The 18,667-nt window shown below is 51.4% G+C and overlaps 2 protein-coding genes across 2 annotated transcripts in view; one reads left to right on the top strand and one right to left on the bottom strand.

Annotated features, from left to right (window-relative positions):
* CNTN2 (contactin 2) overlaps positions 1-18,667 on the top strand; it is a 34,156-nt gene that overhangs the window by 9,813 nt on the left and 5,676 nt on the right. The window contains exons 2-22 of the mRNA XM_040616361.1: positions 2,934-3,054; positions 7,527-7,671; positions 7,949-8,124; positions 8,451-8,546; positions 8,870-9,079; positions 9,648-9,747; positions 10,011-10,186; positions 10,881-11,017; positions 11,557-11,686; positions 12,582-12,732; positions 13,014-13,141; positions 13,514-13,689; positions 14,410-14,530; positions 14,782-14,940; positions 15,083-15,232; positions 15,979-16,049; positions 16,231-16,465; positions 16,900-17,015; positions 17,391-17,577; positions 17,933-18,045; positions 18,158-18,326. Of these exons, the coding sequence (XP_040472295.1) occupies positions 3,000-3,054; positions 7,527-7,671; positions 7,949-8,124; positions 8,451-8,546; positions 8,870-9,079; positions 9,648-9,747; positions 10,011-10,186; positions 10,881-11,017; positions 11,557-11,686; positions 12,582-12,732; positions 13,014-13,141; positions 13,514-13,689; positions 14,410-14,530; positions 14,782-14,940; positions 15,083-15,232; positions 15,979-16,049; positions 16,231-16,465; positions 16,900-17,015; positions 17,391-17,577; positions 17,933-18,045; positions 18,158-18,326 (3,001 nt within the window). The 5' untranslated portion in view covers positions 2,934-2,999. The remainder of the gene's footprint in view (positions 1-2,933; positions 3,055-7,526; positions 7,672-7,948; positions 8,125-8,450; positions 8,547-8,869; positions 9,080-9,647; positions 9,748-10,010; positions 10,187-10,880; positions 11,018-11,556; positions 11,687-12,581; positions 12,733-13,013; positions 13,142-13,513; positions 13,690-14,409; positions 14,531-14,781; positions 14,941-15,082; positions 15,233-15,978; positions 16,050-16,230; positions 16,466-16,899; positions 17,016-17,390; positions 17,578-17,932; positions 18,046-18,157; positions 18,327-18,667) is intronic.
* The window catches only part of RBBP5 (RB binding protein 5, histone lysine methyltransferase complex subunit), a 42,835-nt gene continuing 29,819 nt past the window's right edge, over positions 5,652-18,667 (bottom strand). The window contains exon 14 of the mRNA XM_040616367.1: positions 5,652-7,461. Within this exon, the coding sequence (XP_040472301.1) occupies positions 7,454-7,461 (8 nt within the window). The 3' untranslated portion in view covers positions 5,652-7,453. The remainder of the gene's footprint in view (positions 7,462-18,667) is intronic.

Genomic DNA, 18,667 nt, shown 5'->3' with positions numbered 1-18,667 from the left:
ATTCTGGAGACATGGAGGGACGGACACAAGGGATTGAGAAGAGACGATGTGAACATGAGGGGTTAGAGTGGATGGGGAGGTTGAGGTGCAAAGAGGGAAGCCGCGGAGCCGCAGCCAGCAGCGGAACTGGGGATCAAAGCTGTAGTTTAGATCATAAATCATGAATTGAAAACTAATTAAATAATTTAAATCAGCTTAATATTTACAAGATACCAGCTTTGCTCGGCCGCAGGGGAGGTAGCTGAAGGGGGACCCTGGTAGCAGCATTCCCACAGAAGGGCATCGCAGCTCACCCTCCCGTGCAGATCCCAGCTCAGCCCTCGGGACCACTGCTTGGTTAGGCGAAAGCACCCAGGGGAGGCAGGAGGCAATTTGCTCTCGCTCAAATGCAGCATCTCCATTTCACACAGCAGAAAGTGTAAAAAGCTGATACACCCAGAAAGGTGCCCGAGGGGCAGGAGCAGCCTGGAGGAGCCTCCAGCCTCCCAGGAGGGAGGATGGCCAATGCCGCACTCCCCGACCTCCTCATTGCCTGCTATTGTTAAAAATGGCAAAATCTAGCTTTCCCACACTCTTTCCTACTTGTTTCAAAACTGAGAGTAAGAACAAACAGAAGAAAGCAAAGCTGCAGCCGGGCAGTGCCTTCGTGGGCAGCTCCCGGGGCGCAGGCAGGGGACTCAGCCTCCGAAACCGGGGCTGGCCGTGACGGAGCCAGACTTGCTGCTGCTGGGTGTAGGGACAGCTTCGATGCTCATCGCCTTCCACAAACCCTGGGCATTGGAAGGTGCTGGTGAAGAAACCCAACGGCAGAGAATTGGAGAAGTCAACTTATTAATTAGTGCAGCGCTGGCATTGCCTGCAAGCCCACATCCCAGCGCTGCCTGCAAAACAGATCGAGCTAAAAGCTGGTCCTTGTCCCGAAGTGCTTACGACGTGAGCACAAGACACATGAGAGAGAAGCAAGCAGAGGGTGAAGGCAGGGGAACAATGAGGCAGTGTTCGCTGAAAGGCCGTGGGTTCAGGACACCATTTGGGGCATGATTCTCGTTGACATCAAGTGATTTCATGTGACTGACTCACTTCAGGGTTGCTGGAACAAACTGCGTGGAGCAGCTTTCATGTCAGTGCGTCTGACGCCTCTCTCCGCTCCCTCCCTGGATCGTCCATCTGTAGCAGGGGTCCCTCCTCCCCTGGCCACGCCATGCAATTAAGCACCAGCCTTATTTAGGGGACTATATATATAAAAATATTTAAGCAGTGCGTGAGTGAGCGAAGGGCAGGCAGCTCCGCTCTCAGCGCTGGACCGGGAGGCTGGGATCCAGCCCTCCGACCCAAGCAAGATAAAAATTGAGGAGGATTTGGGATGGGGTCTCTTCTAAGCGTGGTAGCAAAATCTTCTCTTTTGGGTGAGGACACAAAGAGGCCAGGTGGCTCTTCCACCCAGCCAGCGTCCCCGGAGGCAGGACACGGAGCAAACACGGGGCTATCGCTGTTTGTTCAGGTGCATTTCCAGGGCTGCTATTAATGAGCGGGGCACTGGATTTTTTAAAGATGCAATGTACAGGGGCTGCATCCCATGGGACAGAAAGCTAATCCCTGCTCGAAGGAGCTTAAGAGCAGTACTGCCTGCTCGGGCAGACAGATGGGCAGGGAGAGGAGTGGAAGCAGCACCAGCTGGAGCAGAGGGATAAGCAGCACTCGCAGCCCACGAGCAGCCCAGCTCTTGGCAGCGCCTCCAGCAGCAACTCACCGGGGGGTGTTTGGGAGGGCACCGGGGAACAGGAGGCCCTGCAGGGCTGTGGGGCTCCTTGATGCATTATTTCAAAAGTGTATTTTAACAAAGAGGGAGAAAAAAAACCAAACCAGCCCAACATCCCTGCTGGAGTTACACAGAAAGAGCTGCGTGTGCTGAAGCTGGTCCCACGGTGGGTTTAGCTGGGAGAGCGCAGGGACCACAGTCTGCACAAACAGCTCGGTGTTTTGTTGGGGATTTTTGCTTTTTGAAATATCTTGGAAGACGGGAGTCTGCAGAGGGGACTAGAAATCACTGCTCCACCTAATAATGTGTCTCACGGCATCAAGAAATGCCTTGGCACTACGTCATTTATTAACTATTCAAAAGCATTAAACTTAGAAAAAAAGCAGGAACGCCCCAGCCCTGTGCAGCCACTTTGTGCACTCACTTTCCCCGCCGCCTGCAAGGGTGAAGGCACTTGCACGAAGCTCTGCAAGCTGGGGTGCAGCGCACAGTAACCAGCTGGGTCCCCCCAGCCTCTCCAGAACAAGAGACTCGGGGCTGGCACAGTCCCCAAAAGCAGTCACTCCCCGCCTGAAAAGCTTCAATTAAAGATGCCTTTTTCACAGAATAACAAGAACAAATCATTTCCTCCTGCTCCTCCCCTACCAATATCCTGTGTGCTTCTGACTTTGCATTTTTTACTAAAAAACGCTAGGAAGGAAGCATTCCTTTTGGAGGAGGGAGGAAGAATAGCAGATAGGCTGGGAGGAGGACCGATTTCCCAACCAGATCTGTCATGTCAGAAAGAAAAAAAGCTCCTTCAGACCCCTGCGTTCCTCTCCAGGCAGCTGGATGTTTGCTCCCGAGTGACCGTCACCCTGGGCCCGAGGCCAGCGGGGCTGTGCAGCCGGGTGCTGGACCCTCGGACAGAGGCACAGCAATGCTGCCGGGGGGCTGTGCAGCCGGGTGCTGGACCCTCGGACAGAGGCACAGCAATGCTGCCGGGGGGCTGTGCAGCCGGGTGCTGGACCCTCGGACAGAGGCACAGCAATGCTGCCGGGGGGCTGTGCAGCCGGGTGCTGGACCCTCGGACAGAGGCACAGCAACGCTGCCGGGGGGCTGTGCAGCCGGGTGCTGGACCCTCGGACAGAGGCACAGCAACGCTGCAGCTGACGCCCCTCTCTCTCTCTCGCAGGGCTGCTGTCCCCGCTCACCCATAGAGGCTCAGCCGCGGAGGCTGTAACCCAGCCGGAGGTGCAGGATGGGACACGCCACTGGATTTGTCCGCACATCCCTAGCTGTCGTCACCTTTCTGGGTAAGAGCAGCCCCTTGCCTCTCTGGGCTGCAGGTTTCCATGAGAGAGGTGAGATGGGCTGGCAGACATCAAGCGGGACATCACCCGGGGGATGCAACACGCGTGCTGTGCTGCCTGCCCGGCACACACCTCTCCGTGCTCCGCGGCTGCACCGACGCCAAAGCCTGACCCTCCCCAGCGGTTCATGCAGCCAGGAGACGTGTCTGTGCCACACTCAGCTTCCCTTTGTACCGCTCAAGAAAGAGGACAGGAATGGTTGACACACGTCTCCCCCTTTCTAAACTGCTGTTTAGGTGAAATGCAGGAGATGCAGAACCTCAGGCAAAGCCTGTGCTCATCCTGGCCTCGGCACAAGGACAAATTTCCTTCTGCTGGCAGGACTCGCTCACGGCGAAGCCACTTCGCCTCCTGTTTTTTCTAGGGATGCCTCTTTGGCCATACCCTGACTGCAAAGATTCCCCCATCCATTGGAGACCATTTCTGGATCTCAGGGAATCTCAGGCTGCACTCCGAAGGTCCCTTTTCAGCAGGGAGACATTTCATTTCAGACAACTGAGAATTAGATAATGTCTTCAAGCTAATTCATCATCCCAGGCAGAGACTGCTCGCCTGTCCTTATAAATATCTAATTACCTTTTAATGTTCTCTGGATCCCCGAGGAGGCAGAGGGAGGGGTGGCTGCCCTAGATCGGGAGGCAATTAGCCTGTTTGGAAATTGGTCTGACCCAAATCTGGTAGAGGCAGCAAGATGGAGTTGGGCTCTCCCATTAACCACCTGAGTTCATGCAACTTGCTCCCCATCCAAGCTGGGTCCACAGAAAATGATTCCCTGTAAAGTCTCTGAGGGTTTTTTTCTTTTGACCCTTGGCTGATGATGCAATGGATCTCAGGAGCCAGCTGGGACACAGAGAAATGTTCCTGGGGAACACCAGCAAGGGACCAGGGACAAAAAGACTCCAGCTAGAGATCAGGTTCAAGGAAACACTCCAGAGCGGGTGAAGATCCAAAGCCTCCAGGTCTGGGCTGTCAGCTCCAGCCCTGGGAAGCTGGGTCGGCAATGTCACCCCTCCCTCGGCCGTACCGCCGAAAGGATGACTTCCCAGCAGTATTTAAGGGTTTAAAGCTTATGAAGTGCACAGAGATGACTCTCTAATGAATAAGGCTGTCGTGAAAGTCTAAAAATCTCTCTGGCCTTTCTTCATTCAGTAAAAGGCACAGAAAATCTTGAAATCTAAGGCCAGCCAAAGCACTGTCCCTTTGTTCTTCAGAAAGCTTCTCGTTAAAAATAACCCCCTGTTCCTCAGAGAGCTGCTTTTTAAAAATAACCACTTTGATTTTGTGCACGTGTGTGTGTGTGTGTGTGTGCGCGCAGATTTCCTATAAAACCAATTAATTGCCCAGCTCCTGCATGTGCCAAGGCTCCAGGCTGTGGTCAGTGCTCTGGAGCAATAAAAGGATTGCTGCTGACATCCTCATAAACTGGAATACATCTTGGAAAACGTTCAACTGAGACATTTATCATTTCCAGGTCTCCAAAGCTAGCACAAAGGGAAAGCATTCAGCCTCCTGGACACCTGGGCTTTCCAGGTCTGACTTTCAACATATTCCAAATACTAATAAGAACATAAAACCTGCCAGAAACGGGCCAGGGCACTGCACAAGGGAGGCACTGGCAGTCCCCTCCCTGCTCACTGCAGTGGCAAAGGAGATAAGGTTTGAGTTTTGTCTCTTCCAGCAATACCTGGTATAAAGTTTGGGATTCTTTTATATGCAGAGATTACTATGCCCTTGATGATGGATTTCAGGGTATAGTATTTTCTCTCCCAAACAGCAGCACAAGCCACTCTTGGAGCACTACGTGAAAGCTTCAAGTGTTTTTGCAGCTGTTTTCTCAAATTTTAATTTTCAGCTGTTCCACTTTCATCTATTCCTATTTATTTTGGTGTTAATATTTATTCTTCCTAATAATGAATGTTGTTCTCAAGAGGCGTATCTACCATAATTTCTGCTCTCCTGGCTGGATTTTAACACAGAAAGTAGGGCTGTATAAGGCATGCCCAATTCTGAGCATGTCACTGTGCTTCTTGCAAATTCAGCTTCCAGGCTTGAAGACCTTTATTTTGTGGTTGTCTTCTCCCCACCATCCAAGTGACAGAGCCCGAGGAACGTACCTCTTCTGGTAACACCCAAAATGAGAGTTCTGGCGTGAGAGAAGTAGCCCAGATGATCAGGCTCGGAGGTACCGAGATTTACCATTCTGCTTAGCTCCCAGTTCCTAGTTCCAACCATATCCTGGTCTTGTAATTGTTTAACTACTTTAATCTAACCGTTGTTTTGCCTAATGAGTAAGATCCAGGCGTTTCACCCCCGACACCAACCAGCCACCTTGGACCTGTAAACAAAAACTTATCTGAGCTTCTGGCATTGATTACGTTTGAGAAAATCACTGCCTGGCAGTTGTAGCCCGTAACTCCAGCAGAGAAAAAGGGACAGCAGCAGACAGCAACGGGGTGCAGCCTCTGGGTGGAATCAGAAGGGATGATTAGCGTAATTTGGCTTGATTGGGAAAGAGCATCTCGTGAGAGAAGGAATGCCTGTAAGTGTTAATAATATATGTTTTATTTGTTAAATAAATAGAAATTATTTACCATATGCTACCTATTAATCTCAGAATGTAAAGCTGTTAAAGCTTAATCCATTCACTACCATCTATCGGAACACAATGAATACACTATTTTCTTATTAATTCACGATAATTTTACCTGCTGGTCAGCACAGTTATTTCCAGCTGCGATTTGCTCAGCACAGCCGTTGCTGACCCAACTGAGGGAAAATTTCCAGCTTACACAAGCTTTTCCTTTGTGAATCTAACTAAAGGAAAAAGGCACCTGCGCTGATTGGGAGGGAATACAACCCGCAGAACGCTGCTTCTCTCTCATTCCAAAGTATTAGACACGGGCTACGGTGCCTCTGCCCTGTGTGACACCAGGGACCATCAGGCTCCTGCCCGCATGCGGCTCCCTCGCAGCAGCACATCCCGGCTGAGGGAGCTGATGGTCGGGGTAATTGGCTGGTGCTCGGACACAGGGAGCAGCCGACAGCTGCTCCGAAGCCACCGAGCCAATTAGTGGAGCCCCTCTCCCATCTCAGCCTCATCTCCGCATGCAAGAGCAGCCGGAACATGAGACGAACCCCAGGAGCTACAGGTAAAGGGCTGCTTCCCCCCAGCCCAGGAGAGCTGAGCTGGCCATTCCCTGCTGGAAGTTACTCTTGCATAAAACATCACACTTACTGGAGTCGCTTAATTTAACTAGTGACCATGCTGTGTACTGTAGGGAAGGAAACAGATTGCTGGTTGGCATGGCAGTTTTAAGACAGTTATTAATTCAATTACAAAGCATGGAAGGATCCTGGGGCTAGCTAAGCATCTCGAGGCTTATCGCTGCGGAGGCAGAGGGGACCGTGCTGGGAGCAGGCTGCCTTGAGGAGGCTCCATCCCTGCTACGGGACAGGCACTTCTCAGGGAGCCAGGGAGAGGACAGGCTTGTTGGTGACCGTTAGCCCACTAGCCGCTTCTGCAGCGAGGAGATTTCCAGGCAGCTTTTGCTTTGTTCTTACTTGCACTGCCATTTCCATCGAGCCTGTGTGGAAGGGGGTCTGCCAGTGTTTCTCTGAGACACGGAGTCACGGCGGACAGCTGGCATTTTCCAGTGAAACGGCATCACCACGCCAAAGGGTGGCCCAGACACGGTAGGAGAAGGCAGGCAGGTTCTTCTCTTCCTCATGTGCCGATGGCTGAGCCATACCCGTGACGGCAAGATCAGAACCAAACCCGTGTCTACACACGACAAAGGAAGCTTCAAGTTCATCCCATGAGTTGAACAGCAGAACCGATACCTGCACAGCGCTGGTGGGCAACCAGCAAGCAGCAGGTTTGAGTTGCCAATGTTGCAGATGTTGCAGATGTTGCAGATGCAGGGATGGAGGGGATCTGCCAGGTGGCTGCAGGGAGGCAGCAGCAGAGCTCCGAAGACCCAGGTTCTTCTCTCTCCTCCCTTGTCCTGGAGATGACTTGGGAGGAACCGACCAGCTGAAGTTTGTACAGACAGAGGAACCAGCACGTTCTAACTGCCAGGGACAAGGAGGGCAACCAGTGGTTCCCAGCTCCAGTCTGTGCACAGTTTTCCAAGAGGCGTGTGGCAGTACCCCTTCATCAGCATGTCTTGAAGCATGTCTGGTCCCTCTGGCACAGCAGGGATGGTGTGAGATGCTCGGTGGGAAATGCAAGCTATATACCCACAGCCACGGCTGGGGCTGCGCTGCGGTAACAGATGGGTTGTGATTTTCAAGTTGTTCCTTCTTTTAGTCCAGATGCAGTTGTGATGCTGCCAGGGACACCCTACAAAACTAAAAACGAGAATTTTTAGAAAAAACTAAATTGAGCTGAGCAGGTTTTTTCCCCTCTTCTGCAGTTTGGTGCCAAGCCCAGAGTAGCACGAGGAACTACGGGCCGGTGTTTGAGGAGCAGCCTGTGCACACCCTCTTCCCTGAAGGCTCAGCAGAAGAAAAAGTCACGCTGGCTTGCCGAGCAAGAGCCAGTCCCCCTGCGACCTACAGGTGAGCTCCCCTGCTCTCTCTGTACCGGGGCTGGAATGCAACCATCAAGAATTTTGCCTTCTGTTCTCCACATTGATATAAAGAAAATCACTAATGTAGGAATCGGCCTCCTCATCCACACATGATGCGCCGTCCCTCCCAGGTCACAGATATAAATCTGACTCAAATCCCAACACAGCACAGCTGGAAAAAACAAGCAAGCACAGCCTCCCACGAGGCACCACGAGTGCTGCGATGAATATTTACCCCCCTCACTCTTTACACTTGCTCTTGGCAGGTGGAAGATGAATGGCACAGAGATAAAGATGGAGCCAGATTCCCATTACAGGCTGGTTGCAGGCGACCTAGTGATAAGCAACCCCGTGAAAGCCAAGGATGCTGGCTCCTACCAATGCGTGGCATCTAATTCCAGGGGCACGGTGGTCAGCAGGGAAGCTTCCCTCCGCTTTGGCTGTAAGTTTGTCTCCACAAGGTCAATAAAACGCAGCTACAGTTACGCTGGGGGTAAACTAAGCCCCTCTGCTCGCATGAGTAACAGTTGGAGAGAAGCTCTCCTGTGCATGATACCCAACATCATCCCTCGGAGAAATCCCCTGGTGCTTTCCATTAACATGGAGGGGCAGTAGGAATCTCATGCACTACAGAGAAAATCAGGAATATTTTTGGATCTCCCTCTGTACGACTACTGAAAAGACAAGTCTATGGGGGGAGAGATAAAACATAGCATTTCCACCAGCTGTTTTCTTTGTCCATGGACAGGTTTCACTTTGCATGTTCAGTTTTGCAGGAATTCTCCGCAGAAGAGCGAGACCCCGTGAAGATTACAGAAGGCTGGGGAGTGATGTTTGCCTGCAGCCCCCCTCCCCATTACCCAGGTAGGGGTTTGCGTTTCAGCATTGCCACCAGCAGGGATTAGTGGCGCTGCTGGTGCCAGGCAGAGAGAGGCCACAGAGCAAGCGATTCCCAGACATGTGAATTACTCTTTGCTTTTCTTTGGGAATTTTAGGGAAGCAAATTTTTAAATTCAGGCTCTGTAAAGCAACAAAACAGAGGTAGGGCTTAGCACATGGAGAAAACAAGTACCATCCAAGGACCAGCTTCAGCTTAGACTGGTCTGGGAGACAGCCTGCCAGGTTTAGTCCCACCCGAGAAGACACAGGCAACTTGTGCAGTTTGTTCCTTTTTCTCTTCCCCCCAGGCTTATCCTACCGATGGCTCCTGAATGAGTTTCCCAATTTCATCCCAGCCGATGGAAGGCGTTTCGTCTCTCAGACCACTGGAAACCTTTACATTGCCAAGACAGAAGCTTCCGACCTGGGGAACTACTCCTGCTTTGCCACCAGCCACATCGACTTCATCACCAAGAGCGTTTTCAGCAAGTTCTCCCGGCTCAGTCTCGCTGCAGAGGGTCAGTGCTCTTGCATTATCAAGAGGGAGACTGGGCAAAACGCAGAAGTGACAAGCCACCACAAAGCACTCAGGCTCCACAGGGCACCAGCGGTGCACAAATCACCCACCAGCTTCTCAGGGGAGCTTAAGAGCTTACAAAAATACTAATTGGCCGGAACCTGGGGGAAGCAGCCCTCTCTCCAGGCTTCGCTGCTTGTGCAGCTACAAACCCCATCAGCGGGGTTTCTCTGTTTGTAAACAGCCTGGGTGGGCTCACAGATCCCTGGAACCACTCTCCTCTGCCTCTGGTGACCTTGCAGAGGTGCCCCTGCAGATACTTCTTGGGCTGGGCAAAGGGAGTTAAGCAGGCAGGAAGAAATAGTCCTGAGATGTGGTAAAGAGATTTCTAGAGACTTTAGTAAGAGCTGTTTTAAAAAGGAAATGAAATTTAGCTTCTATTGCCTTACCCAAACGCACAAAGCTTTTGGAAAGTAGCATAACCTTGCGGGTACCTTTGCCCTTTAAGACCTCACGTGTGCCACTTTAAAGTCATCCAGAACTCCCCAACAGCGCTTTCCTTTTCACAGATGCCAGGCAGTATGCACCCAGCATAAAAGCCAGGTTTCCTGCAGACACCTACGCTCTGGCTGGGCAGATGGTGACTTTGGAGTGTTTTGCCTTTGGAAAGTGAGTGCAGCGTCTGTATCGCTCAGGCTCAGGACGGGGAGGGTATTGCAGAACCTGTAACTTCCACAACCCCTCTCTTCTGGTCTGCTGTAGACCAGAGATGGAGGGGGAAGAGGGAGGAATTGGCTAAAGCCATCTGTCCTGCTGGCCAAAGCCCAGCTGGGATGGGACCTGGGTGGCCAAACGGGGACTGAGTTACACTGAGCTGTAAGGCTGCATGGGGTACCGGAGAGCTGGCCTTCACCAGGTTTACTTTTACATAGCCCTGTTCCTCGAATAAAGTGGAGGAAGCTGGATGGCTCACAGTCCTCCAAGTGGATCGGCAGCGAGCCCCTCTTGCAGATCCAGGATGTTGGCTTTGAGGATGAAGGCACTTACGAGTGTGAGGCTGAAAACATCAAAGGGAGAGACACCTACCAGGGCCGCATCATCATTCAAGGTAACACATTTAAACATGTGCCTTTCCAGAGCACAGCAAGATGCCCCAGGCAACGGACTGAGCCTCTGGGAGTAAAATTACCACCTCTGATCCTGCCTTGTACCAGCCCTAATTAAACCTGTTGCAAAGCCCTAACAAAGACCCGCAGAGATTACTGATACCTTTCCTTGGTGGATACATTTAGGCTCTAACAAGTAGAGAGAGTTCTCTTAACTTGCTCTAAAATAACTCTAGCAAAAATAAGGTAACCAGGGAAGGAATCATAGCAGTAAAAATCAAACTTGGCTTTCAACCAAGGTCCTCTCCAAGCCTGGAGTGCTTCCACAAGGGGTAATGCTTGGAGCTGTTAATAGATCTAGTCAAGTTACAAAACTTAACCTGGTTATCTTAGCCTGAATCCAGTCTCCTGAAGTTCAGAATTGACTGCATTAAGAAAAGAAACCGTAAGGCTCTTCCTCAAATCTGGATTCTGCCGCAATTTTGTGCAGTCCACATGCACAGCTGCAGCCAGACCCTTCGAGGACTCAGCCTTGCATGGCTGCACAAAAGGCAAAGGCTGTTACTATGGTGAAACACGCTGTGATAAATAAATCTGCCAGCAGAGATGACACAATGAGCATCCTTCTGCCTGCCTGGCACAACAAACCTCTCATCTGATCATCTTGGCTCTGCCACCTCTCTTGCTCCTTTGCAGCTCAGCCGGAGTGGCTGAAGGTGATCACAGACACAGAAGCCGACATCGGGTCCGACCTGCGCTGGAGCTGCGCGGCTGCCGGCAAACCCAGACCCGCGGTGCGATGGCTTCGGGACGGGCAGCCGCTGACCTCCCAGGTACCACCGCACAGGGCTGGCAGCGAGGGCAGCGCAGCCAGTGCACACCAGAACTCGCAGTACTGAACCTGCTACTCCAGACTTAGACCCTCTCCTGCCTCGCTGCAAATGCATCTCAACCCCGTTTTATCACCCCGCATCCCTATTCCATGTGCCCCCCCATGAGGCTGCAAAGCAATGCCACAGTCCTTACCCGCAGCAAGTTCCTTCTCCCGTCACTGCCATCCCAGCCATTGCTTCATGCAACTACAGGAACTCACAGCCAGTTATCAGGGCGGAAAATAACACCTTGTACCTGTCTTTGTATGACCTGCACGTTGCTGCTCAGGCACTCAGAAGTCTCAGCAAACAGAGCGCAGTGATGTGGGGTACCGACTGGACAGACCTAAAATAAAATGTCCTGTCTTTTCTCCCATGGAAAACCAGGCTGGCTTCAAACTGGCCTAAGGGTCTGTAATGAAACTCAACCCTGAAGGCACCAGGATTGAGTTCCATTGTTGTTTTTCTCACCTAATGGGTTCATCCTCTTGTTTGCACAGAACCGCATCGAAGTGAGCGGTGGAGAGCTGAGATTTTCCAAGCTAGTCCTGGAGGACTCTGGCATGTATCAGTGTGTGGCTGAGAACAAGCATGGCACAGTATATGCAAGTGCTGAATTAACAGTGCAAGGTAATTTCTCATTTCCCAGTGCTCTGGGTTTCAATGGGACACTGAAGCATTTTAGTTCTCTTCCTAATATCCTACGCTTGCGATCTCAGAGTAAGATAAGAGCAGACAAAAACTGCTTCATTCACCATTGAAATATAGTTGCTGGTTCAACAAGACACTCTACAACCCTTTAAAATTGAAATCTTGTGTAAATTCAGTAACGCTGAAAGAGAACAAGGACATCTGTTTAGCTACAGAAAGTGTACAGGACAGACAGCAGCACCACAAGCTCTCTTCCACTACACAGCCTTCCTCTTTTTGGAGGAAAGAGGTCAAAAAAATAAAAAAAAAATTATTTCAGTATCCATTCAGCCCGCTTTGATGGATGGTGACTGGAACTGGACCAATGCCAAACTTGTTCCACATTAGTCTAAAATCTTGTCTCCTCATGGTCAGTAGATGCCAGAGATAAATTAACAGCCCTAAGCATCAACTGTTCAACACTGCAACGCATGAGGGCAACAGATAAAACCCAATTCTTTCTTTGCAATTCCAGAAGGAGTTTTAGGCAAGCTGGATGTCTGCATTGGTGACTTTGGTCAGGACATTGAAGAGAATATCCTCTACATTTTCAAAAGCAGCTGTTCTTGTGTCTCTCAAAGACCTTGCACTTGTTAGGGTCACACCCCATTGCTACGTACGACACCTGTCTCACGTAACACCTGCCTCGGCAGGCGTTAGAAACCACCCGGCAGCAGAGGAATCACTCCTTCATCTTGCTCACCAGATATTGCCATGCTTCTGTTACCAAGCCATCCAACAACAGATCAATACCTAGTTACGTGGCAGTTAAGATGCTCACCTAGCAGAGTTTTCTCATCATTCCTTAATCCTCTTTTTTTTTTCCCCCCTGTAGCCTTAGCACCAGATTTTAGACTAAACCCAGTGAAGCGACTGATACCCGCAGCCCGAAGTGGGAAGGTCATCATCCCATGCCAACCACGAGCAGCACCAAAAGCCACTGTGCTCTGGACCAAAGGGACTGAACTTCTGATCAACAGTAGCAGGTAGCAGCACAGAGTCAGCTTCTACCTAGAAACCGTTTCTAAAATCACATTTTTTTCTTGCCAGAAGACTGGACTTGATGACCCAAGTGTGCTGCTACAACCCTGAACATAAGCCTTTGGTTATTCCTCTAGTTTCTTCTTTAGAAAACTCCTACTCAATACTTTGCAGTCGTGTCTTTATCACCAGTTTCTCTAAAATCAGCAAGCGCTGGAAATTGTCAGGTGCACAGAGTGAACAGACATTTTAACCTTCCTCTTGTATGGTTCTCCTTCCTTTCCAGGGTGACTATTACCACAGATGGCACCTTGATCCTCCAGAACATCAGCAAATCCGATGAGGGAAAGTATACCTGCTTTGCTGAGAATTTCATGGGCAAAGCCAACAGTACTGGAATCCTCTCTGTTCGAGGTAGAGATGTTTGTCTTGATTTGCGGTCAATCGAGCAACAAACGTCTAAGAATGCCGTGATGTCCTATTTCTCCTCTCCTTGTACTCCCGAAAATCAATGCAGTGCTCAGGGAATCAAAGACATTTCAGCCTGTGGAGCAGCAAACCTTCTGCCTGACCCACCAAATCAAACCAACCAACAACTGCTCCTGGAGAAAAGCATTTCCATTCCCTAACCACTGCAATCCCTCATCTTCCTCCCGCAAAGCTACAGCTGTTTGAGAGGGATGACAAGTTGGAAAGTGTTAGTTGGTTTGGATGCTCTGCAGGATTCATATATACCTTGTCCACGGACATTTGCAGCTAACGGCCCTCCCTGCTCTTTCTCTGCAGATGCCACCAAAATCACATTGGCACCATCTAGCGCAGACATCAATGTCGGTGAAAACCTCACCCTGCAATGTCACGCATCCCACGACCCCACCATGGACCTAACCTTCACCTGGTCACTAGACGATTTCCCCATTGACTTTGACAAGTCTGAGGGGCACTATCGGCGCGCCAGCGTGGTGAGTAGAAAGGGCAATTATGTACCACCAAAAAGGGCAGAAAATTAATGCCAGCCTCTTCGTTTTCACGTTCGTGGTGGGCTGACCCTGGCTGGAGGTGAGGTGCCCACCAAAGCTGCTCTGCTGGACAGCAGAGAGGAAACATAACGAAAGGCTCGTGGGTGGAGACAAGGGCAGGGGGAGATCAGCCACCAGCTGCCGTCACAGGCAACACAGGCTTGACTTGGGAAAATTGATTTTTTACCAATCAAATCAGAGTAGCATAACAAGAAATAAAATGAAATTCTAAAGCACCTTCCCCCTACCTCTCCCTTCCTCCCGGGCTCAACTTCACCCCTGATTTCTCTCCCCGCTCCCTGCAGGGGATGGGGATGGGGCTGCGGTCAGTTCACAGCCCTCCTCCAGCGTGAGCCCTTCTGCAGTTCTTCACGACCCGCTCCAGCGTGGGTCCCCCCCGTGGGCACAGCCCCCCAGGCACAGCCGGCCCCAGCGGGGGTCCCTGGGGGGTCCCCAGCCCTGCCCCAGCCAGCGGCGGGTCCGGCTGGGAGCCGGCTGGCACGGGCTCCGATGGACATGGGGGAAGCTTCTAGCAGCTTCTCACAGAAGCTCCCCCCGTTACCAAAACCCTGCCATAAAAACCCAGCGCAACGTCAAACGCTGGACTGTGCCATCAGGCGTGTTCAAACGCTCTCCTCGCTGTCTTTTCTCTTCCCCATGCAGAAGGAAGCTATCGGGGACCTCAGCATCTTCAACACCCAGCTAAAGCACTCGGGGCGGTACACGTGCACTGCCCAGACAGTTGTGGACAGCGCTTCGGAGTCAGCCACGCTGACTGTCAGAGGTAATGTCTCTGTTGTAAGGTCCCCTGCTCCTTACAAACCCGAAGCAACAGCACGGTCCTTGCAAGGAATCATCTCGCTCTTCCCTTGCGACCATCTAATATTTGAACTGGATGGGATATGCTTATGAGCTTCTGGAGGCTTCCAGAAAAGAAAGGCCTGATTTGAATTTGTGACTTGCACAATATAAAGACCGATAAGCCTCCAAATCCTTCATCTTCGCAATATGTCCCTCTGTCTCCCATCATCCCAGGACCTCCAGGCCCCCCCGGGGGTGTGGTGGTGAGAGACATCGGTGACACCACCGTCCAGCTGAGCTGGAGCCGTGGCTTTGACAACCACAGCCCTATCGCCAGGTACATCGTGGAGGCGCGGACCCTCCTCTCCAGCAAATGGAAGCAAATGCGTACCAGTAAGTGTCCTGGGGGCAGCGGTGGTGGCACAGCCCGTGCTGGCCGTGGGGCACCAGCTTGCTGGCACGTTCCTGCTCTGTGCTCATACGCTGGCTGCCACTCGCTCTATTTCTTCTCCTCTCGTGTTATTGGATTATATAGATCCTGTAAATATTGAAGGCAATGCAGAGACAGCCCAGGTGGTGAACCTCATTCCTTGGATGGATTATGAGTTTCGGGTCTTAGCGAGTAACATCCTTGGAGTTGGGGAGCCAAGTCTACCCTCCAGCAAAATCCGTACCAAAGAAGCAGGTATGTGCAAATATGCTCAGAGGTAGAAAAAGGAATCAGGGGTGCCTGTCCCAACATGCTGGAGGGGAAGGCTGGCTTGCAGCATGCCTTGGTCCCAAACAATTAATCATCTCCGGAGAGCTCCCAGAGGTGATGCCATCACAAAATTTTCTGCCTTTTTGCCCACTTCACACACCAAAGACACGCACTAGAGCTGGCAGCTAACTTCACCAGCATGAGATACAATACATTCAACCATTATAAATCCTAGTTTCAAATCCTGTACCTTCTGGGCAGTAATGCTTAGAAAGGGGAAAGAGCCCTGCTCTAGCACAGAGCACAGCTCTGTAAAACAGACAAGGTAAATTTCCCAGCAAATGGCTGTGAACGTTCATTCTATCTTCTGCTGCTTGAATGTGTAAGCAGAAGGGCTGTAAAAACAGCAGGAGAACCGCTCTCAACATACCAAATGCATATGAACTCCTTTCTAATAAAAGCTCTCCTCTGTATCACTGCTTCTGAGCTTGATTCTTGTCCCCTTGGAGACATGCTGCCTCCAAATAAGCTCGTCAGGCACCAGCCACTATTCCAGACCTGATTTTCACAAAGATCTGAAATACTCATGGTTGAAAATCTAGAGACGAGCACTTTCATATGAGCTGTCAAAGCCTGGCTACTCCCAGACCGCGCCGTGTCTGTGCTCATCTTCATCACTGTGGTTTCCTTAACCCAACCCATGCTTCTGCTTTTGTTTCGGGACCTGACAGCACCGACTGTGGCACCATCTGGGCTGAGCGGAGGTGGAGGGGCTCCCAACGAGCTCATCATCAACTGGACAGTAAGTCAGCAGCCGTGGGTGCGGGGAGAGGGCCGAGGGGAGGAGCACGTGCCATTCCTTTGGGGAAATCAGTATCGCAACTACAATTCTGATACGAGGCTGAGCCAAACACGGGGCTTAGTCCAAAGCTTCGCCCGTTTGAACGGACCAAGGCTCCTCTCTCTTTCCACCCCCCCCACAGCCAACGCTGCGAGACTATCAGAATGGAGATGGCTTTGGCTACATCTTGTCATTCCGCAAGAAAGGCACCCAGGGGTGGCTGACAGCAAAGGTGCCGCACGCAGAATCGCTGCACTACGTCTACCGCAACGAGAGCATCGGCCCCTACACCCCCTTTGAAGTGAAGATCAAAGCGTACAACAGGAAAGGAGAGGGACCGGAGAGCCTCACCGCCATCGTGTACTCTGCAGAAGAAGGTAAAGAGGGAGCGCGGAGACTCTGAACTCACTCCGCTTTGTTCAACCAGCCACCATGTCCCCAGCTCCCTGCAGAGCTGTGCCTGGGAGCTCAGCAACGGCAGAGGTTTCTTTTGCTCAAGGAACAGCTGACAGTGATTTCAGCATAACATTTATCTTCTACTTCAAATACACCGAGAGATGTTTCCCTACGCCCAGCCGTGACTGTACACCCAGAGCTCCAGAGCCGGCACGGATGCTCACAGCAGACAGCTGTGGCTCAGCTTGTCCTACTAAGTCCCTAAATCCCTTCCCCTTGCTTTGCTCCGTAGACATAATACCAGCCGTCTGGCTGCGCGGTAACGGTGCTGCAGGAAAGCCCTTCATCTCAGTATGGTGACTATGCTGCCCAGAGCTAGGAAAAGGATTTTATTTCCTCTTGTTGTCTTTTTCAGAACCAAAAGTGGCTCCTTTTAGAGTTATGGCCAAGGCTGTTCTGTCCTCAGAAATGGATGTGTCCTGGGAGCCCGTTGAGCAGGGAGATATGACTGGAGTGCTTCTGGGCTACGAGGTACGAGTCTGCCATGGGAATGAGAGATGCTGAAACTGAGATCGGGAAACCCAGCAAAGAAAATTGCCCCAGGCTAAGTGAGGTGAAAGGAAACAGCATTTTGTTTCCAAAGATGGAGGATAATTAATGGACAGGACGAGGCTCTTAACGGGGCCAGTACTACTGCTCACAAGAGAGCTTAGTAAGAGAGAAAAATCCTTTTTTTTCCCTGCTTGCTTTTCCACACAGGCTGTAACCTTATTCCCGGGTACATACTAAGCAAAATGCACCAAAACAAACACCAAAGAGTCTCCAGCACTGGCTGTAGATGGACTGAGTCTGGCATTTGCAGATGCCTCCATCCTTACCAAACCCATCATATCCTTTTCTATTCAGATCCGGTACTGGAAGGACGGTGATAAAGAGGAGGCGGCTGACCGAGTGAGAACCGCGGGACTGGTCACATCGGCTCACGTAACTGGCCTAAACCCCAACACCAAATATCACGTGTCAGTCAGAGCCTACAACCGGGCTGGAACCGGCCCCCCCAGCCCCTCCACCAACGTCACGACCACAAAACCACGTGAGTGAGCCCTGCCCAACTCCCTTGTGCACACTGTACGCCCTGGGGCTGCTGCTCCCTCCAGAGGATCCCCAACGATCAGCTTTTTTATCTTGGTGCTCTAACACCCTTTTAAATGGTCCATAAAACACTTCCCTGAATTTCCTCAGATCAGTCTCGTGGTCTGTGTATCGCACAGCTGAGAAGACCTCTGCTCAGAGTGATGTTTGGGGGGATAATCCCCTTTAAACCGATGACAGGGGTGCCATCAGCCCCGCCGACTAGTCACAGAGTCTCGGGAGATGGTTGTAACCAGCACAACCTTCTCATCAACCCCCGACTCATTGAATCTCTTGTCTTGTTTTGTATCTCTTAGCACCAAAGAGGCCACCTGGCAACATCTCCTGGACTTTTTCTGGGTCTACGGTCAGCATCAAGTGGGACCCAGTGGTGGCGAAGGCGGAGGAGTCTGCAGTTACGGGGTACAAGGTACAGGCAGCACGTAGCTGGCCTTCTCCTATAGGTGACCCTAAGGAATTCACCTTAACAAACATAACATTCACCTTAGTGAACATAAACTCAGACGTGCCTCTTCCAACAGATGCTTTACAGGCAGGATTCCCACTCTGCTCCCACACTATTCCTGGCCAGCAAGAGCCGGATCGACATCCCTGTCCCTGAAGACTTCACTCACGCCTTCGTACAGATCAGGGTGACGGGCCCTGGGGGAGATGGAATCCCAGCAGAAGTTCACATCCTCCGAAACAGTGGTAGGTGTGCTCCTCTGCCTACACACGCTCCATGCACGGACACTTTACAGGGTGCTCCACAGACCACCGCGACAGCAGCTCCGAGAGAGGAGTGAATTTGCTACCGCCGCTCTTTGATAAGCCGTACCTCCTCCCCTACCCGGCCATAGCGCAGCGTAACCACAACAAATGCTATGATGTTTTAAAATCCCACTCTCCCCTCCAGGAGTAGAGGGGAACCTCCCACCCCTGGGTTTTAGCCCACTCTAGAACTGGTCCTTGGCTCCCTTGTGCTGTTCATTCAAAGGAACTTCTGATGTCTCCCCCTCCAGCCCTCCCCAGCTCCCCCCACCCCCCAGACT

Source organism: Falco naumanni, chromosome 17 (assembly GCF_017639655.2).
Source record: "Falco naumanni isolate bFalNau1 chromosome 17, bFalNau1.pat, whole genome shotgun sequence".
Taxonomy (NCBI): domain Eukaryota; kingdom Metazoa; phylum Chordata; class Aves; order Falconiformes; family Falconidae; genus Falco; species Falco naumanni.
This window is presented reverse-complemented; position numbering and strand designations above follow the sequence as displayed.